The sequence below is a fragment of the Chaetodon trifascialis genome, chromosome 10 (assembly GCF_039877785.1).
Source record: "Chaetodon trifascialis isolate fChaTrf1 chromosome 10, fChaTrf1.hap1, whole genome shotgun sequence".
Classification (NCBI taxonomy): Eukaryota; Metazoa; Chordata; class Actinopteri; order Chaetodontiformes; family Chaetodontidae; genus Chaetodon; species Chaetodon trifascialis.
The window spans coordinates 25,381,950-25,402,766 of record NC_092065.1 but is presented as its reverse complement, the minus strand read 5'-3'; the positions used below and the strand labels follow the sequence as shown (position 1 = coordinate 25,402,766).

The window sequence follows — 20,817 nt, the reverse complement described above, 5'->3', positions numbered from 1 at the left end:
AAACAAAAGGTCCCATATCATCTTTGTTTTACATCTGGGCTCAGCCGCTTACAGCATTTACAACAAAGACCAGCTGGAGTCAGAGACCAGAGAACCTGAGAGAAGGCTCATTACTCTCAATCAGAAGCCATCAGGGCCCAAACTATAGAAATGTGTTAGGCTCGCACAGCGTCTGCCAGGTAGTTACCGTAGTGGCTTGTAATGGGGATTCATTGAACCAGTTTGGCAATTATATGCTACAGTGCTTTACGTTTTCCCCATTTCCCCCTTAACTAAATGTTATGTGTGAAGTAAAGGAGAATTCTGTCATTTATTAGCAGGAGAGACTCAGATTTGTTGATTTCTTACTTTTGGCTATATCTCTACCCACCAGATCCTCGCCCTGCAGGGAAATCCAAGCTTGCAGTTGTGCAATTATTACTTTTACTTCTAATTGCTGTAATTATGTCATTATCATTAGTGTTTCAATGATGTTGCTTAATTACCATAATTATGTGATTTCTTGTGGTCAGTGTGTCATCACTGTTTCTTTTTTTCTCTATTCCACATGGTGGCTAATTTTGTCCCAACTCTGTCACCAGCTGTGTGGCAGACAGCAGTGAAAAGCGCGATTAAGCTTTTATTTGGCCTTGTTATTAGCTCGTTAAGTGGGGGCTAATTCAAAATGGGCAGCTCAAGACAGATTTTCCAAGTCAAAACAGCATAGCTTATAAGATCTTCGAAATTTGCTTTGAAAACCAAGGTACCCTTGTAAACTGCAGTTTGAGAGGGTGACATTTAACCATAAGCTCAGCTTCAAAGCTGCTGTCTACCATGTGCGGGGTGTTTAGAAATAAAGAATTATCGCTGCATGCGACAACAAAGTAGAAGGCTGTGACGTCACTGAGCAAAGGCCAAAACATCACCAGCTGGTAAAGGAAGGTGCACGCCGGACGTCCATGCCAGGGTCGCCACACTGCTCAGTGACACATATTAAACACTGAAACGAGATCCCACTAGTGTACGCAAGAAAAAGGCCATACCATAGGATGTTTACAACAGCCACAGATGGAGAAAACCCTGTACCCTAGGAGAAGCCATCCCATGCACGTATGAGCACCTCGAGGCTCAATGGAGGAACCTCCCTTAGGCACATATCAGCCAAACATGTATCTACCATCTTTGCCCAGTTAGTTGGCAACATGCCTCACCATGTTAACCCTCCATGAACTTAATGAACAAGAGTGTCTAGTATATGCAGTCCAATGCAGTGAGGAATGTCAGATAAGGGACACTCATTCCAGGACAACAACATCCATATTTTGGACGGGGAGGACAGGTGGTTTGACAGAGGAGTGAAAGAGGCCATTTAAGTATTAAAATAGACAAACCATCCCTGAACAGAGGAGGAGGTCTGCGACACCACTTATGCCACAGCTGCAATGCCGTCCTTTCACGCCTGCCCAGGACATTAAGCAACTTTTCACAGTTGGCCACATGTGACAGCCTGAACAATTACTGGTCACACAGCCGGTCACACCCAACTGTTTTCAACAACCGTGCTAATGACTACACAGAGCTGAAACCTGGCACTCTCCACCAGTCAGAACTGAAGAAGCCTCTTGGATGAGGGGCGAAACGTTGTCACGTTTCTACAACCACGTCCAGTTGCCCTTGATTTAAGCCTCCTTGGATAATCATGACCTGGATGACTGAATCCTCACAGACACTACAAAGCAGACTCTGAACATCAGCAGTATTATGATGAGCTCACTGAACTTTATATTACAAATGAACAGTGACTGTCCTCTCCTCTTTTTGTGGTTTAGCGATGAAATGGTGAAACAGGAGCCGGTGGACGATGACTTTACTGCAAGCAAGAAAGGGTTGAAAAGGAAAAGAATTAAGGATGAGCCCATGGACGAGCCTGTTACACATTCGTAAGTCTGATCAGCTGTTTGGGCTGTGGATTGGTATCTAATATTAGAGTATGGTTCACATCTCAGACACTTTAAATATTTGTTTAGGAATATTTGAATTTGGTAGTTAATGAGCTACCAACCTTCAGCATTGTATAAGCTATTAGTATTCTGTCTGTTTTCTGGTTACCTGCAGCTCAAAGAGAAAAGATAAGCAACATGGGCAGGAAGAAGAAAGCAACGGGGAAGCTCAGAAAAAGAAGTCAAGGAGGAGAACAGAGAAGGTAAACACTTGTCCTCCTGAGGTAATCTATCTCCCATCAATGATACTGGAAAAGCCGTTCACAATGGGAGCGTTTGAATTCACATCTTAAGTGTTTTTCTCGCCACAGACGGTAAAAAAAGAGGAAGGAGAGCATCCCGTCTCCAAAAAACCCAAGAGGACAAAGGAGGAGGTAGACGAGGCAAGACAGTTGAAGATCAAAAAGAAGGAGGAGGAGGAGCAGACTCGCTGGAGATGGTTGGGAAACGCTGCTCTTTTCATCTGACATTGACCAAACATGGGGAAGGAGGAGAGCAGCAATTTCCTCTTTTCACATACGTCCTCATTTTTTCATCATCTTGCTTTGTGTCAGGTGGGAGGAAGAGAAGTATGAAGATGGGGTGAAGTGGAGGTTCCTGGAACACAATGGTCCCTACTTCCCTCCTGACTACCAGCCTCTGCCAGACGACGTTCACTTCTACTATGACGGTCAGTTGAGAATGAACGTACCAGACAGGGTGATTTACGTAGGGTTGAAAAGGTTTTACACACATTATTTTTGGTATACTATACGTATTTTCTCTCAGCACTGCACAGTAACATAACTTTTTGTTGTTTTTCTGGGATCCTTTTTGTTAACTAAGGCTAACTTTACAAAATCAGCATAAAAGCAGCAATAAGAAGAAAGTAAATAAAACAATAGATCATGTAAAGAGAATAAAATGGGGAGTCAAAAGTAGTGATAATACAACAAATAATCAAAAAGTGACAGCAGCACAGTATATCACAATCACACATAATGTTTCATGAAGCACATACATGGGAATTTGTAAAAGTTAAAGGACCAGGATTTAGTGGCATCTAGTGGCGAGGTTGCAGATTGCAACCCCTGCCTCACCATTTCCTTTCCAAGCTTGTAGGAGTTTGGTTTGTCCATTCTTGCCTACTGTAGAAAGATGGCCTTGGAACATGGCGGAGTCCGTTGAAGAAGAGACTCTGTAGATATAAAGGGCTCGTTCTCCGGGCTCCAGACTAACTTTCTCCATTTGTAGCACGGGTGTTACATGGCACCCAACACGTTCATATTTCTTCCATCTTAACCATAATACTCATGAATGCCTTGGTGATAAATAGACAGTTTGCAGAAATAACAATGCGCTGTTTTATCTTACAGTCACAGAGTGACATAGTTCTTTAAGAGAGTCAGTCTTCATGGATTTTTAAAGAGAGGCTGTAGCACCTCCTGAAACCGGACATTATAAAAACAGCAAGTCATTAACAGTTTAAACTTAGTGTTAAAATGACTTGGCGTGATGCAGGATGGGAAAGAGGATTTGCTCGTTTTTTGTCCGTTTATTACCGCATGTATGAGTCCATTATTAGATTCCTTGTGATGCTGCCTCTGTAAATTGAGGAATTTTACAGAAAGTTTTTCAAATATCCCACCAGGCTTTGAGACTAACGGGACAGTAGAAAATGTGTTTGGAACAGACAGAGATTAAGACTGTTGCTTAGCAGATAAAAACTGAAGCGACCTCAGACTACAATGGAGTACGCCTCCTCATGCGAGTACGACAGTTGCTATCAGATATTATTGATGTTTTGGATCACAGTGATGCTGCCAGGTATGCGTCGTGGTAAAATCTCAAAGGACGCAGTTAACTCACAATAGAAGGGGGACACACCCTATTTTTATCCCTGACAATGCAAAATTGTGAGCAACAAATATGTTGTGAAATTGGCAGGAGAGCTAGATATCTGTTAGCAGCCAGTGATATCAAAATATACTTTAAAGCCTGGATCAGACTACATGAATTGAGCCCGATTTTGAGACGTTTTTGTCATGGCTGGCCAATCACCAGCGTCGTGGCCGTTAGTGAATGTCAGTCTGCACCGTGTTGCTGGCTGTCCTGTCATAGCGTTATACCCGGTCCTAACTGTGAGATTATGCTTATCATAACTCCAGTAGCATATGGTTAGCTAGCTACTAATTCCAGATCAAACATTAACATAGTCTATTTGATGCGACCAACACAGCCAAGCCTGTGCCTTGTAGAATAAATAACTATGGAAATAAAATTACTATATGTGAAACTCGTACCTGTAATTGTTATCCAGATTTACACCGCCTCTTACATTTGCGTTTAATGTTTCATCACGTCCACAGCCGTTTTCTCGTTCTGACTGGTGTCTATATTTTGGGGCACACAAGACCGCCAGCATCACACACAACTTGTCTGTCAGTTTGACTGACGGTTGCTTCGCAACTGTGCAACTGCGATTAGTTGGGGTCATATGTGTAGTCTTACCAGTAACCCGACCAAGTGCAGACTGGCCCATTTCAAGATGAAATATATTACTACATTAGAAATATTGATCTATATGTGATAATATCACTTTTATGTTGGTTAATGGGCTTATTTTAATTACTCAATATAATGCTGGGTAGCTTAATCTATAGTGCCTATGAGACAAGAAACAGAAGGACTCCAGGGAAGACAGCGAATTACTAACATGCCTTAATGGGACATGCATTTGCACAGAGAGGAAGAGGAGGGGAGTGGGGCTCAGTGTATGATAAGAAGCTCCCCCGCAGTCTAAGCCTATAGTGGCATAACGATGGTGAGTCCAATGTTCCAGTCTCTGTAACAAGATGTGATGTTCAGTGGTCAGTCATTGATTAACTTTGATGAAAGAGGATATCCAGTTCTCACACCGCAGTTGTCCAGCTGTGTGAAGGTGTGAACGGAGCCAGGGTTTGAATTTCTCTCACGTTCTCTTTTTCACATTTTGCCTGTACAACCAAGTGTGCACAATGAACGCCCTCCAGGAGAGGCCGTCTTAAAATGTGCCCCGTTATCGCCAAACGTCGCCATTATTGTGTCTGTACGGTAGCCGGCTCGGTTGTGCAGGAGCGTCGTCCCCCAGCAGGACAGTTGGGGATAAAAATGCATCGAAGTAACGTCGAGCCTCTTTGAAGTTCAAGAAAAAGTCTTGAGTGTTTAATTTCATGGCTTTCCCTCCGCAGTTGCAAGAACTCTGCCTTTTTGTACACATTTGAAAACAGGACAGGCAAATTATACCCTAACATCAAAAGAAACGCTCCGAGATGCTTTAACATCGGTCTGGAATAATGTAGAGTCTCAAATTTTCTTGATCTTACAAATTAAGACCAGACAGAGTGCAAGCTCAGATTTAAGGGGCCACAGGAGAAAGTTAAATTCAGTTCAAACCTTATTTGTTTAGCTCTGTGTCACACAAATCAGCGCAAGTGCTTTACTTAAACAAAGAAAAATAAACAAGAACTTCCATGCGTGTGTGCACATAAATACACACACACCCCAACATACACATTGTACAAAGCAATTCAAAGTGCTTTACATCGAAACAATCTAGTCTAACATCAGCAGGCAGACTCTTCCATTGATCATAGATGCAAATATGCTGAAGACTTTGTGAAAGTCCTCGACACATGGAGCTGATTTCCACTTTGTGACTGAAGAGATCTGGTGGGATTGTAAACTGACAGCATGTCTAAAGTGTATTGTGGAGCCAGACGTGTACTGGGTCAAGCACTGATTGATGACTGTAATTGTTATTGCTTTGTTCAGCGATCCAGCCACAGCGACAGATTTGACCTGATTTGAATTCCTGTTTGCACGTGCTCGTTTGTAATTCAGTCTTAGCTGTGGAGCTGAACGTACATCTTTGTCTCTGAGCACGTCTCTATCAGTCGTCTGACTGGACTCCAGAGGAGTTGTGGTATCATAGCTTGCTGGATTCTGATTTGAGCTTCCAGAAATAGCTTCCTCTGTTGAATTAAAATGGCATGCTTGTGTTTTCTTTGTCTGCAGGTAAGAAGGTGAAGCTTAGCCCTGCAGCTGAGGAGGTGGCTTTGTTCTTTGCCCAGATGTTGGACCATGAATACACCACCAAGAAGGTGTTTCGGGAGAACTTCTTTGAAGACTGGAAGAAGGTAAAGAAAGACAGTCAGAGCACCTGCAGCTCAGAGGTTTATTCCTGCTGCTAACGTTGAAATCAACAAATGAAATGAGGTGAATTTTACATTTGCATCAAAACAAGCCCCCCTGAACACTTTTGGCAGATTTGTTTTTTGTCCATTTCACTTAATGACACTACAGTTATGGCGACTGGCAGCTGTGGTCTATGTACATGACTACTTCATCTCAGTCATAATTTAACTGTTGATACACGGGAATCATGCCGTGGCAGCTTGGCATAATGTCAGCGCCTCAAACCTTCTCTTCATAACAACCTCAGTGCGGCGCTGGTTGTCTGTCTTCCAGCTTTGTGTTAATGCACGTGTGTGAGTGTGACTGCTACCTGCACGCTAGTGTCAGTCAGGGTGTCCTCTGCATCGAGAAAACACCGTGCTGAGCCCCAAGGCATATCATGCAGAATTAATTTTGCGCTGCTTAGTGCTCAATGCACTTGAAAATACGATTTGTGTGAAGGCATTGATATGCTAATCCATACAAGTAGCTCCCCTGCATATGAACAAATCCAATTAAACAGTTTTATTATAGCCGGAAAAAACTCTCCTCGCTCCACTGCCCTCAGTGCCCACCGACTGTCGGGTGTCAGTCATGCTTAGACACGCAGACTGAATACGTGTCCGCACCGTCAGAGGGATTGTGGAGAGAGGTGTGTGTGTGCGTGTGTGCGTGCTGATCTAGAGGTTTCTGCATCTCATCTCCTACGACCATTGGACGACACATCTGGATCAGATCAATGTTGCCCTGGAAAGCTTATAGATGAGTTATTCCCTGTTTTCTTAATGATGTGTTCAGTCTGGATACACTTTTGTTAGTCCAGTGGTGACCTGTAAATCTTCCTGCTATTATGATCTATGTGTTTATGCGGTAAGCATTAGCGTCAGTGCCCTGCGTGAAGACAATAAGATCAAGAAGATCTCATTAAAAGTTCTCATCATTGTTCACTGATACATTCTGCCACTCGAGGCCAGTTTGACTTTTAAAAATAGATATCCACACAATGGGTTTTTGGTCTGAACGGGCAGATACTCCCTGAAATGTTGTCCCATTGTTGCAGTAGCTTTCTTGGTTGGCCATATGAAAAGCCACTTGTGTTGTCATGACATTTTAGCAGGAGAGACCTCTGAGGTGACCATAAAGCCTCTGCTGAATGGCTCTGTATTGCTGCCCTGTTAGTGACCTCTTTGATGGGGTGACCCCCTTGTGCAATAATTTCCGAAAGTTGACAGTTGCAGCTGAAACTCCGCTGCCGCTCCCCTCAGTGTACTGCTGTGTCATGACTGTTTAGCTTGCTCAGCAGCGGCCTTCTCAGAAGGAAATGGTACGCACTGTGCCCTTTCATAACGATACCACTTCATTCTTTTTCTGTCTGCTCCACCTCCATAACAATGAGCAATTAAAGGAAAGGTCACTGATGTGCTTTGATCACACTGCTCTCATTTGTTTTTTTATGATACATTATTGTTGTAATGCCCTATTTGACAGGGGTTCAGCACTCGGTATTAATAGCTCCCATTAGATTGAATAAAGCAGCATTATGTGCAGGTCCTTTGTCTGTGTCTTCCTGCATTTCAACATTTTGACTAGAAGTGTTGGGATGTGCATCCTTTCTGTGATCAGTATTAAGAGTTTGAGTTAAAAATGCATTTGTTCTTCTGATATTAGGGCTGGGCGGCATACCGGTTCACACCGAATACCGGTGTATATTTTTCTTGTGATACGAATTTTTAATATACTGCCACGCCGGTGTATGTGATTACACAACGTCTGGAATGCTGCGCCGCGTGACCGTTTCAGACGGGACCGTTTTTAATGTTGCGCTTCTCAACAGGCATGGTGCGGGGGCGTGGTGAGGGTAAACTGTAGTGCTCTGGTGTTACGTTACGGTGAAGATGGACGGGACAGACGTTGAATGTTCCGAAATCGAAGCTGCAGAACTGGTAGAACATGATGACACACAAGAACTTGTGCTAAAAAGAGGTGTCGTGTCGTGTCGTGTCTGTTGCTTTTTTTTTTTTTTGTCAGGCTAAAGTCGTCGTCGGATCGGCAACATGAGCAATTTGCTCCAGTTCAGACGTTCAATGCTCACGCTAGGAAGCACCAGTCCTAATGTGTAGCTTATCAGAATGACGGGGAGAATCTCAGTTAAAAGCCTGTGATTTACATTTTTGGTCATACCGCCCAGCACTATCTGATATTTTATAACTGTTGAACTGAACTAACAGTTCTTTTCATTATAGATAATCTGATTGATTTTTGTATATAATTGATTAATTGTAAACTGCCCCGGGGTGAGCAGCAGAAAATGGATGGATGAGTGAATGATGTAGTCGATGAAACGGTTCCCCAGGCATTTTTCATTCTTGCTTGATAAATGGCTGAAAAGATGCATTGATGATCAAAATTGTTGTTTAATTTTCAAATAGACTAATTGTTTTATCAAAGATATCCCAGTGTTCGTGCAGATAGAACCTCAAACAAGCAAACTCAAGAGGGGATCACACTTCAGTGATGAAAATTGTGTCTGTTCAGGAAATGAACCATGAAGAGAATTTGCTGATTCAGCAACTTGACAAATGTGACTTTGGAGAGATTCATGCCATGCATAAAGCCAAAGTGGAGGCCAGGAAAAACATGAGCAAGGAGGAGAAACTGGTGAGCTTCTGCCTTTTTTTCTGCTGTTGTTGTCATAGTGCTTCCTGTTGCTGTCTAAAGAAAGTAAGCACGTATCATTTAGGTTGCGGGTGATTAATATTTCTGTTTTATTTCTGATTTAGATTTTGAAAGAGGCCAACCAGAAGATAGTGGATGAGTACGGCTACTGTCTGCTTGACCACCACAAAGAGCGCATTGGCAACTTTAAGATTGAGCCTCCAGGGCTGTTTCGGGGAAGAGGCGAGCATCCCAAACAGGGCATGCTGAAGAAAAGGATCCAGCCAGAGGACGTCATCATCAACTGCAGCGAGTGAGAGGGGGGCTAAGGGGCTTTAAACTGCATGCAGAGATCTCTAGTTCTGCATCACTTCCTCACTCTGGTGTCATACATTTATGTGTAAGAGGCTTGCAGCTTGTACTCCAATGCTGCGACTGCTTACACATGCACACACGTTCATTCACGTTCGCCCTCTTTCGTCGTCAGACAAGCCCGTGTCCCTGCGCCGCCTGCCGGTCACCAATGGAAGGAAGTTCGACATGACAACACCGTGACGTGGCTGGCCAGCTGGACTGAGAACATCCAAGGCTCCATTAAATACATCATGTTAAACGCCAACTCAAAGCTGAAGGTACGGACAAAAACTGTGTGTCACAGGAACATGTTTCAGTGAGTTTAAGGCTAAATGAACACTTTTAATCTAACCAGCTGTTTTAATGGTGTAGTTCAGAGACAGACAGGCACAGGCTGGTTTAATGGTGTTGGTTTACAGTACTCAAATTTGATCCAACAGGCTTTTTAGATGAGGTTTTCGCTCCGACAAGCATCTGAATGCACCACTGGTCAGCTGCTTGTCAGTCAACAAAAATCCAACTTTGACAGAAATGACAGATGTCATGTTATTCACCACGGTGAATTATGTTTCTCACGCACGTTACACAGGTCTTTAAGTTGAGTTTTTTTCCCTCAAGCGACAATGTTGTGAATGGAGTCCAGTCCACTGCCTGAAACACAGAAAAAAACCCACAGTCTGCTTTGGAAAATGCTCAACATAGGCCTTATTTAGGGTGTTTTTAAAGCTTTATTTACCTGGTATTGTCATACTATATAAGTAAAACACCATGGGCTGACAACACCAATGGAGGGAAAGGAATCTTAATTCCACAGTGCCTCCTTCCATTCGTTTATCAGGCATATCCTCAGGTTGTGTTCCAAACAGGTTCATAGTGCTGTGAAAAGGGTTTGTTTGTTTGTTTGTCTGTCTGGATGTGGGGATAACAACAGGGTTAAACAGTGACAATGGTTCAGTTTTAGAAATATGTAATCCAAATCTGCGCCAAGCCTAAAAGAGAATTTCTGCTTCAAAAGAGACGCTCGATGGCAATGCTGAAGCAAAGTTCTGGAATATTATGAGATAATTTGAGTCACGCAGGTAGGACTTTGGTTGAAACAGCAACAGCACTTTGGTTATAAGTGCTGTTGCTGCACTAAAGGTTAAAAAGAGGTTGAGTGACTGAGTCTCCCCAGAGTTAAACAGTAACTGTATTCACTAAGAAAATCTGTTGAGCAGCTGAAAGAGAATGGGAAAACAAACTGTTCTTACAGTTCATCATAACATATACAAAGAAGCCATCACTGTCTGTAACAAAGCAGTACATCTGGAAGAAAAGATGACTTCTTTAAGGTTATTACAGAGATTACTGGTAACTATTAACCACTGTTGACCAGCTACTCAACACCTCCCCCACCTGTATGCAGCTCTGTGCATCACACTGAAGAAACTGCATTGTTTTTCAATAACAGTAACTTCAGTTCAAGTCAGCATTGCTGCTGATATAAACACAGATCTGTAGAAAATACATAACCATGGAAAAATTCACCTGTATTACATCAGCCGCACTCTGCAACACTGTTGAGTGTAACTCCTCTACCCCATATGTTGACCCTGTACAACGTTTTGTTTTCACCAAAGGAGTATAAATATCATGCAAACGGAAAGTTTCCAGATCTTCTCCATATTTTTAGGGTTCAAGCCCCAAAGAGGAAGAACCCTGTTGTGTTTGTGCCAGTTTGTTATTGTTATTGTTATTATTATGATGATGATAATTATTTTTTGCCATAGTGGCTCAACCAAAAAAGGGGCAGTGCTTAGCAGGAATATGGCCAATTAACAGTTTGTCCAATCGTCACAAATCTTGGTACAGGTCTTCAGGTGTCCAACCTATAGGGGGGCACTAAAAATGCTAAAACCTCAAAACCCACTATACAGAATTTCACCAATTTAAGTGTGCATGCTCTTACCAAAATCTGAAGTGCCGTATTGATAGGTGCAAGTGGCTGTGGCCTGTCGCATATTTGTTCATAAAAGCAATCCTGATTGATTTGTTCAAATCCGATGAGGGGGGAGCAGATGATGTCTGAGTGTGCTTAATTGAAATGCTGCAGGTTTTGTGAGCGTGAAACAGCTGCATGATTGGTCTCACTCCCCCTTTAGACAGAATTAAAGTAGCTGAAGTGAGTTTGCTCACCTTTGCAAGGCCTGAAAACCGGTTTATTGCTGCTTGCAGCTTTAAGTTTGGCCAATTCAGCTGCTTCCTAATGTGGAATGTGAAGGGGCTTGAAACTTGAAATAAATTTACACAACACTTGTTTCCTGACATCATGTGTCTGAGGAACGTGACGTCTGTTTTGGGGTTGCAGAGAGCTGCCTGGTGACATCATTAGAGAGCACAATATATGTTCCCATAGTGATGCAGCTGACGCACAACTCTGCTCTCGGCTCTAAAACAAAAAGAGAAATGGTGTTTAATAATCTGGGGAAAGTAACTCCCTAGTTTAAATTTGAGGTTACAAGTCTTGCTGTTGTCCTTAATTCAGATCTAAGATTGATGTTCCACATCAGCAAGGTGATGAAAACTTCATTTTTCCACCTTAGAAACATAGCTGAAGTTTGGCCGTGTCTAAATCAAACAGAAATGCAGAGAAACTGATTCATGCCTTTATTCCAGGCCGACTTGATTACTGTAACGCACTGTTTACTTCAGCTCATTCAAAACTGCGCCTCGGCCATTAACCAGAGCCCAGAGGAGAGAGCTCATCAGTCCAGTTTATTGTATTACTGCTGTTCAGTGGGTTTCATTTCACATCTTCTGCGATGCATTCTCTTTATTCTATTTTCATCCTTCTTTTTGTCTTATTTTTACTATTACTATCATTCTCCATCTTATTTTACTATCCTGGTTTTCATGTTCATTCTGTCCTTTTATGTGCAGCACTGGGTGCATGTAATCGCTTTATTGTAAAGCTCTTCGAGCTGCATTTCATCAATGAAAGGTGCACTACAAATAAAATGTATTGTTTTTTTAGATAAGGAAAACAGACTGCTATCCAGTTATTTCCTTTTATGAAGGCACAGAACATGTGAGCAAACGGCTTCCTTTGTCTTAAAGATTGCAGTGTGTTCAAATGCAACACCAAGGGGAACTCCACCGATTTCAGTCTGTTCACAGGTCTGAAGGAGTACTATTGCATATGTGTAAAAAGGAGTAAAAACCTTTTATCGCTTCAACACTTATACTAAATGTCTGCTTGTTGGCAGAATATGATGGCCTGTCTGCATTCATGTCATCAGTACTGTGTTGAATAATGTGTTGATTTGAGGCCTTTTTGAGGAAAATGACTCGTGTCGTTGTGTCGTGGTTTGTGTCGTCATTTTGTTTCATGTTTCGTCCCTCTGCTGTCTCCCTTTCTGGACTTTTTTCCTTCCCGCTCACTGTTGCTTTCTCTTCGTCTGCACCCCTCTTCCTCCTCCTCTCCCCTTCTTTTCGCCCCATGTATGCAGGGAGAGAAGGACTGGGAGAAATATGAGGTTGCTCGGAAGCTGAAGTCGTGCGTGGACAGCATCCGCAACCAGTACCTCCAGGATCTCAAATCTAAAGAGATGAAATCACGGCAAAGAGCTGTGGCCCTCTACTTCATAGACAAGGTCTGGTTTGGAGCCACTGGTGGAGGAAAAACTCTGAAGTGAAGATGCAATAATTAGTTTTAATTGTTTTACACGTCAGTGCCAGAAATATGCTGTCAGTTTCACAAACTCTCCTTAGTGATTAGGGCTGACACCAGGAGCCAAGTGAACACATTGGAATTCACTGCAATGTGTCTTGATTGGCTTTTCTCACCTACCTGGGTGGAAGATCTTTTACAAGGAGGAAAACTGATTATATGGAGCCTTTTTCCTCCAGTGACTCTGAAGTTATTTATCTCATTTTGTGTTGAGTGAAATGATAGATCGAGTGTGCGATTGCTTTTGGCTCATGCCAAAGACTATTTACATTCTGATTCGCCCTCGTTGTGTTTATTATGTCATCCTGAATTTCTGCTTCACGTTGCGTGTGTCTGGGTGTATATTAAATGATTATCTGACCGGCACATATTTGCTCAGTGAATATGGGAGGGATGGTGGTGAAAGTGCTGGGGGAGTATTCAAGGATGTTTTAATGTGTATTTACCTCTCTGTCTTCTGGCCCCAAGCTGGCACTGAGAGCTGGCAATGAGAAGGAGGAGGGAGAGACGGCCGACACGGTGGGCTGCTGCTCGCTCCGCGTCGAGCACATCACCCTCCATGAGGAGCTGGAGGGCAGCAAGTATGTGGTTGAGTTTGACTTCCTGGGTAAAGACTCCATTCGCTACTACAACAAGGTCCCCGTCATCAGCAAGGTAAAGCAACCACAATTGCACAAAAACACTTCCTCACACACACTCTTTCCTGTTGTCATGCATTTGCTTGGACCTGGGGATGATGATAGCTAATATGGGGCTAATCAGTCCATAGAAGAGAACCTCGAAAGGAACATTAGCTGAGCCATTCATGGCAATACATAAGCAGTTTATTTCATCATAATCTAGGCGCTGCCCTTTGGGTTTTGGCAGCAGCCCCCGCAGAGAAGGTCACTTGCATACATATCGACATGCACAGAGCCCGAGGCAAAGGGGGAACTGAGAAATGTCTTCAGGGCACAGTTGTAGATTGGATTCCTGCGGCTGTGGTGGCTTCACTTGTCTGCAGGATCCAGGACCCCTTTTGCTCTTTTTCCCAAAGTTGGTGTTTTGCTCTTTTCGGAACTCTGTGTTTTACTATTGAAGCACACTTTGTTATCATTACGAGTGTCTACTCGTGAGGCGGATCAATAGAAGTTCAACTGTTAAGTGACAAAATATTAAAAATGTTATGAATATCAATGAATTTGATGTAATACTACGTTGCGCTACTTTTTTTTATTCAAATCAAATCAAATCTTCTGCAAGACAGCCTCCATCTGCAGCACATCCACACCAACAGAATGTGAGTCCCCACTGAACTCCTGATTTGCATCTGCTGATGTGGTTCCTCTTCTGAGAGTCTGCTGAAGTGATGAGCTCTTGCTGGTGCACTGCCCCCCTCCTTGCTCTCTTTCTCTCTCTCTCTCTCTCCCTCTCTCTCTATCCCCTCTCTCTCTCTCTCTCTCTGTCTGTCTCTCTCGCTCCCTTTCTCTCTCTCCCTCTCTCTCTATCCCCTCCCTCTCTCTCTCTCCCTTCTTCCCTCTCTCTTTTCCTCCCTCCCTCTCTCTCTATCTCCCTCTCTCTCTGTCCGTCTGTCTCTCTCTTTCCCTCCCTCTCTCCCTCTCCCGTTCCCTCCCTCCCTCCCTCTCTCTCTGTCTCCCTCTCTCTGTCTGTCTGTCTCTCTCTCCCTCTCCCCTTCCCTCTCTTCCCTCTCTCTCTCTCTCTCTCTCTCTCTCTCTCTCTCTCTCCCTCTCTGTCTCTCCCTCCCTCTCTCTATGTCTCTCTCTCTCTGTCTGTCTCTCTCCCTCCCCTCCCCTATCTTCCCTCTCTCTCTCCCCTCCCTCTCTCTCTATCTCCCTCTCTCTCTGTCCGTCTGTCTCTCTCTTTCCCTCCCTTTCTCCCTCTCCTGTTCCCTCCCTCCCTCCCTCTGTCTGTCTGTCTCTCTCTCTCTCCCTCTCCCCTTCCCTCTCTTCCCTCTCTCTCTCTCCCTCTCTGTCTCTCCCTCCCTCTCTCTATGTCTCTCTCTCTCTCTGTCTGTCTCTCTCCCTCCCCTCCCCTATCTTCCCTCTCTCTCTCCCCCTCCCTTTCTCTCTATCTCCCTCTTGCAGCAAAGTTTATTTTTCTTTTCATTCAGATTACATGCTGTGAGAACTTGTAATAGTCGGAAAAAATATTTTTGACCAGTTGCATCCATATTTTGGCAGTTTAATATAATAGTATTGTATTTTCTCTAATGAGGATTAGACAGCCTTGTTTTAGTAGTTTTAGTATTCAGCAGTATTTCTTGGTAACACTTCAGAACGGTCCTGTTAGAACTGTACTTCCATGAAGATGAGGGACTCGCAAGAGACAGAAAAATTGTCAGTATCGAAGCAGCAGACTCTGAGATGACCTGAGTATCAGCCCCTGTTATGGGTCCAGATCCAAAAACACTGAATCCTACATTTCCCCACACAACTTAGTATCTTTCATTAGACCTAGTGATGCCGAGATATATATCATAGGTAGTAATGGGTGGTACTGTGCCGACGCTTCGGAGAGGAACCTGTAAACTATAGGTAATTGTAATTGTAATTTTATCAATTTGCAATACACTTAAGACCGTCCTGCAACAGTGCAACCATGGGAAATAAATAAATGTATTAATAAATGCATTTCAGGTGTCATTCATGTACTCATTCATATAAATAAAATTAGATTTTTGTTTAGTGTACTATGGGTATGTAACATGACAATACACTGGAATCTAATATTACTTGTCAGATGTTTATCAATAGATGATTTTGTCAACGTTTGAATAACTCATAATGTAAGGGGAACACTTGTTTTCAAACCGTTGCAGTGTTTTAACAAGGTAAGGGTCGGCGGACGTGCTTGTGAACATGAAGAGGGCAGTGGATTTGATTGTGCAGCTTAAGGACTTCATTCATTTTTATTCAGAAACAAATGATGGACTGAGTCCAACACATTCCCCTCATTATTTTCATGCAAAGCACAAAAATGCCTCAGCGTGGATGAGGTGTTGTTGTTGTACCCCAGTTCTTTAGCACACAGCAAACACTTCACCTTGGACTAAAAGAAAAGACAGTGAAAAATATAGTACATTGCATAACAAACACAAGTAATAGTGTTACTGAAAGAGGACTTATTTTATTGGGGGGAGATCAGATCAAGATGTTCCCACATGGGGGAAAACTTTCTCTTTCTCACAGGCTCCGGCAAAATGCACCTCTATGTCACACACAAACCAACAAATCACCAACACTAACCCACCAAGTGTGAGTGGATCCAATGCGGTATATATATGTTCATAAACCGCGCCTATAGTCGAACCAATTCCTGAACCAGCGAGGCCTCAAACGTCACCAGTGACGTCACTCGCCCTAAGCGACACAAGCGTCGATACACGCTTCACTAAACACTTCCGGGATTTCTCAACACAAGCTCCGAAGCGTCGGCACGGTACAACCCATCACTAATTAGACCCCAACCTGCCTTTAGAAATGTCCACATCCTTCAGTCCACACCTCGAGGCCCAGTCTGCCAACATGGGTATTTTAAAAGATGAGGTATTGCAGTTATCAGTTCATTGAAACAGTAAATGTTGATGTGTGCTGTAATGAGCTGAAACCACAATACAAGACAACAAAATGTGTACGGAAGCTTTTTTTCTTTATTTTGTTTAGTAGTCTGTGATCTGTCAAACAGAAACAGTCACATTAGCATGTGTGTGCACACATGTATGTGTGTGTGTGCACGTATGCATATGTAAATTTTCAACCCTCCTCATGTGTCACCCCATGCCATCTTCTTTTCCAGAGATGGAAAAAGCAATGTTAGCACCTGACAGCCAAAGTGTTTTGTTTCTTGGCAGAACATATAATTATTCAAATGAGCGCTTTCAAAAGCAACACATTAGCTAGAATTAATTAGTCCCTCGCATATTTTAGCATTGTCAATTCCCAAGGAAATCAGTGAGATTGCTGCTAAATGTCACATGGAATAAAATAGAACAAGGATGCAAGGAAGGAATTTCCATTTCTAACCTCTGGAGGGGTTTGTAATCATTTCATCTAATACTTGGGGTTATATATTTGGCCTGTATATACTGAATACGCAATGTGCAGCGTCCACAAAAACAGCTGCATGCAGACAACAGGGCAGTTCTGGGAGTGAGTACAACAATGGCAATGAAGCGGAGCCACGACATGCATGATATGGACCGCCAATGCAGCATGTCCCACATGTGATTTAATGGAAAGCAAAACTGATTGTGGTCGGAAGTGGGAAGTAGCCGGAAGAGTTAAGCATACACGCTTGACTAATGAGCACCTCAGTGTCAAGGTTTGTCGTTTAAAAAACAAGCAGCTACTTATTACTCAATTTGAACAGTGCGCTGAATGACTTCATCAAATAGCTCCAGAGTGTGGGGACACCTGCAGATGTATAAACGCATTGTGTTGGGTGAGTTCAGCCTGCTGAGCATTTATTCATTTATTTTTCAACTGATTATTTCCATTCTTTACACACACACACACACACACACACACACACACACTAAACCAATTAGGCGAGTTCACTTTGGTGTTTCTGCCTCTTAGACACTGATTTACATTTTCATCCCAAAAGCACTTGCAGTTTACTTTATATTTTTAGTTTGTTTGCCAAGGGGAACAAAATTGCCACACAAATCAGCCAGTGAATATGTCAGTTTGTGTTTTTTAAACAACACGTGTTGCTATTAATTGGTGTCTTGCATATTTTACTATTTTATTAGGGGAGCAGTGCATCCAGGCTGCAAATACTGGAAATGTCAGCTGTAATTGTCCCAGTTTCACTCCTCTGGCTCCGCTCTGAGATGGACAGATCTCTTCTCCTCACCTTACTTTTCTTGGAGAAATGATGCCACTGATTGGCCAGATGTGAAAAACTGTGGTATTTACATTTATTTGATCAAATCACCAGATAAGATTTACGGAAATATAGTTAGCCTAAAACTGGCATTTGGATTTTTGACCCGTTAGTGACAAAACGCCTGCTGCGTACTGAGTGTCAGGTTTCTTCCTGCTTGTGCCTCGTGTTGTTGCCTGTATCCATGTTTGTCTTAAAGGCTCAGGTTTTCGGTTTGGCAGCTTAGAAAGCGTTCGGTTTGGGTTCTTTACCCTGCTGGTAGTGCATCCCACCCTGCAGCAGCTTTCAGGCTTTTCTAATATTTGCTGTCGGACGGAAGTGACTCGGAGGCAGCGTCAAAGTCAACGAAGATTGTTTTCCCCTCCAGGTGTGGGCGACACATGGTTGCGCTCTGTCTCTATTGAATGCAGTTTCACCTCCAGTGTTTTAAAAAACATCCAAATTGCATCAGTTGGGCCTGAAATGATGGTGAACGATTGGCTGGTTTGCTATTCTTCAGTTCTTATAATACAAATACATGAATGCTCTTAGTAGTCGTCCATAAGTGAAACATAAACTTCAAATAATCAGGACCTCATCAGTTTCCTCTCCCAGTGTCAGTGTAAGTAAATGTTAATTTTTATGGTGTACACTTTTGTCATTTGATCAAATTAGTCCCTATGTGTTTTCAGGTTTTTAAGAATCTTAAGCTGTTCCTGGAGAACAAGCAGCCTGGAGACGACCTCTTCGACCGTCTGAACGTGAGTGTCTCACTGACTGCCTCTTTGTTTGCTTCCTGTTTGCAAGCCTTTTGTTAAACATTGCCAGGTGATGCACTGCATTTCTTTTGTAAAAATAAAAAAAAAAAAAAGAAAAGAAAGAAAAAAGTTAAAACGGCCCACAAGCACTTTGAATAATTGCTAACTTTGTCAAAGAGTGCCTGAATTTGTCAGGGGTTGTGTAAAACGTGTGAGAGACTTCCCTCAGGTGTGTAATATTTGAAGAAAAGTCAGAAAAAGATTGTGAAAGCAAAACAGAATTATATTTTTTTCATGTTTTCTGGAGACAGAAGATTGCAGTAAAGGAAAGGCAGGGACTAAATTGTCAGGTGTAAGAGATGAGATTGAATGAAGATGAGCCATTGGTGTGGAGAGATGAAAGGGGTAAAGCGAGGAAACGGGAGTGAGGAGAAGGGGGAGGATGTTGGAAGCAGGGGGACTGAAAGCAGAAAAGGAGTTTCAGAAGAGAGAGAGGATGGACTCTACTAGATAAAAATGAAACTGAACGAGTGGAAATTGAAAGTGAACATGCTGGGCGGATGAATTTCCACACATAAAAATCTGGCGTCCTCTCAAGCTGTTCGTCTAGCTGCAGGCAGGAAGGCCACACAGAATGCAGCAGTGGTGCTCACGGTTTGGTTAGTCTGCTGCACCGAGATGCGGGGCTTCTCTGGACACACTCAGTCTTCACAAAACAAGATCGACTGCATTATTTGTCTATTTCAGACCATCCTCCAGGTTAACAGATTGTCAAGGAAATACATTTAGAATCACTCAATATGCAGGTTTCTTCACTGCCTGCCTCGACCTGTGTGTGACGACTGCTTCCAATGAACTGCTGCTGCTCACATGCATGTGGTGTCCACACAGACGGCGCTGCTGCTGCTGACAGCCCTATTTTTCCAACATTGAGGTTTCCTTGCACCAGATATTTTTATGTCTGTGACTGTTCTACAGATAAACTGTATGATATGATTAGGGTTGTCCTAAACGATTATTTTTCTCTCCATTAATCTATCGATTATTTCTTCAATTGATTTTTTTGTTCTTGATTTTATGTTCATGTTAAGGATACTTTGTGTGAGCACAGATGCTCTTTCTGGTGTGCGTCCCTCTTCAAAATCTTTTTTTTTTTTTTTTTTTGGAGGGGAAAAAACTGTGCCACATCAGTTTGCCTTAACCTGAAAAATAGACACATAAAGCAGAGTGCACATTGAAATATTAGGACAACGATTTTGAAAAGGCACATTTTATATATTAGTACAGTCACGGACTATACTAAGCAGACCAGTGTTTCCTCTTGGATTTTTTTTAAGCAGCGGGGGCAGGACATCACCCTCACCCCCAGTTAAATAGGATCTGGCATACTGTGCTGCGTCCGGGGTCTCTGCTCCTACAGAGAGCTCGCCGGAGCGGCGACAGAGTACATACAAGAATAGATAACACGTGTTTATATGTATGGAAGGATAAAGCAGCGGAACCAGTAAAAGTACTACACAATTTGACTAGAGTGAACAAATCAGCTCCGCTACATAATGTAGCTACATTGCTGAAATACTGAAACAACGGTCTGGTAACATTGTGTTAACGCACGTTACCGTCAACGCTGCAAAACCAACTCATTTTCTCCAGCCTTTTGCTTTCTGTCTTCCTCCAGCAGCACACCTGGATAGCTGTGGTGCTGCCATCTCAGCTTTGCAAATGCTGCAAACGACCAGGCCATTTGTCCTCTCTTTAAAATACGTCCATACTTTTGACTTCTTTGACCGTTTTTTTTTTTTTTTTTTGCTGTTTAGTGGTATAACTTCTGCCTTCTTCTCCATCCGAGACTTTGCAGCGTCAAGACTCCGCCATTTGGTTTTTGAACGTAAAGCGCGCGTGTGTAAATTGCGTAATCGACGGTATGTTGTACGCGTCGACGTATTTACGTAATCAATTAGGTCGATTAATTGGGACAGTGCTAGATATGATGTCAAAATGACTATCAACGGGTCATTTTTAAAGTCTGATTTTGGGCTCTGAAATGAAAAGCAACAGGTTCCATGAAGCACACGCACTGCTCATGCAGGCAGGCAGGCAGTGTGTCCCAGGCGTTGGAGTGGAAATCAGGTTACTGCCGCAGCAGCTCACAGCCTGGTGACCTTGGGTTAAGTGCTGTTCATTGCTGAGAAATTCATTGTGATTTGCTCAAGAGAGATGGGGTTGTAGGTGGGAAGGTGTGCAACAGATGAATGGTCACGCTGGAGGAGACGGGTTTAATGAAACAGGAAGAAAGAGATGC

At 42.9% G+C, this 20,817-nt stretch overlaps 1 protein-coding gene across 1 annotated transcript in view; it reads left to right on the top strand.

Annotated features, from left to right (window-relative positions):
* LOC139338153 (DNA topoisomerase I, mitochondrial) overlaps positions 1–20,817 on the top strand; it is a 33,091-nt gene that overhangs the window by 5,919 nt on the left and 6,355 nt on the right. Inside the window, exons 4-14 of the mRNA XM_070973100.1 lie at positions 1,809–1,919; positions 2,095–2,182; positions 2,291–2,418; positions 2,534–2,649; positions 6,015–6,136; positions 8,709–8,831; positions 8,954–9,141; positions 9,316–9,460; positions 12,671–12,814; positions 13,360–13,545; positions 18,450–18,518. Coding sequence (XP_070829201.1) covers positions 1,809–1,919; positions 2,095–2,182; positions 2,291–2,418; positions 2,534–2,649; positions 6,015–6,136; positions 8,709–8,831; positions 8,954–9,141; positions 9,316–9,460; positions 12,671–12,814; positions 13,360–13,545; positions 18,450–18,518 — 1,420 coding nt within the window. The remainder of the gene's footprint in view (positions 1–1,808; positions 1,920–2,094; positions 2,183–2,290; positions 2,419–2,533; positions 2,650–6,014; positions 6,137–8,708; positions 8,832–8,953; positions 9,142–9,315; positions 9,461–12,670; positions 12,815–13,359; positions 13,546–18,449; positions 18,519–20,817) is intronic.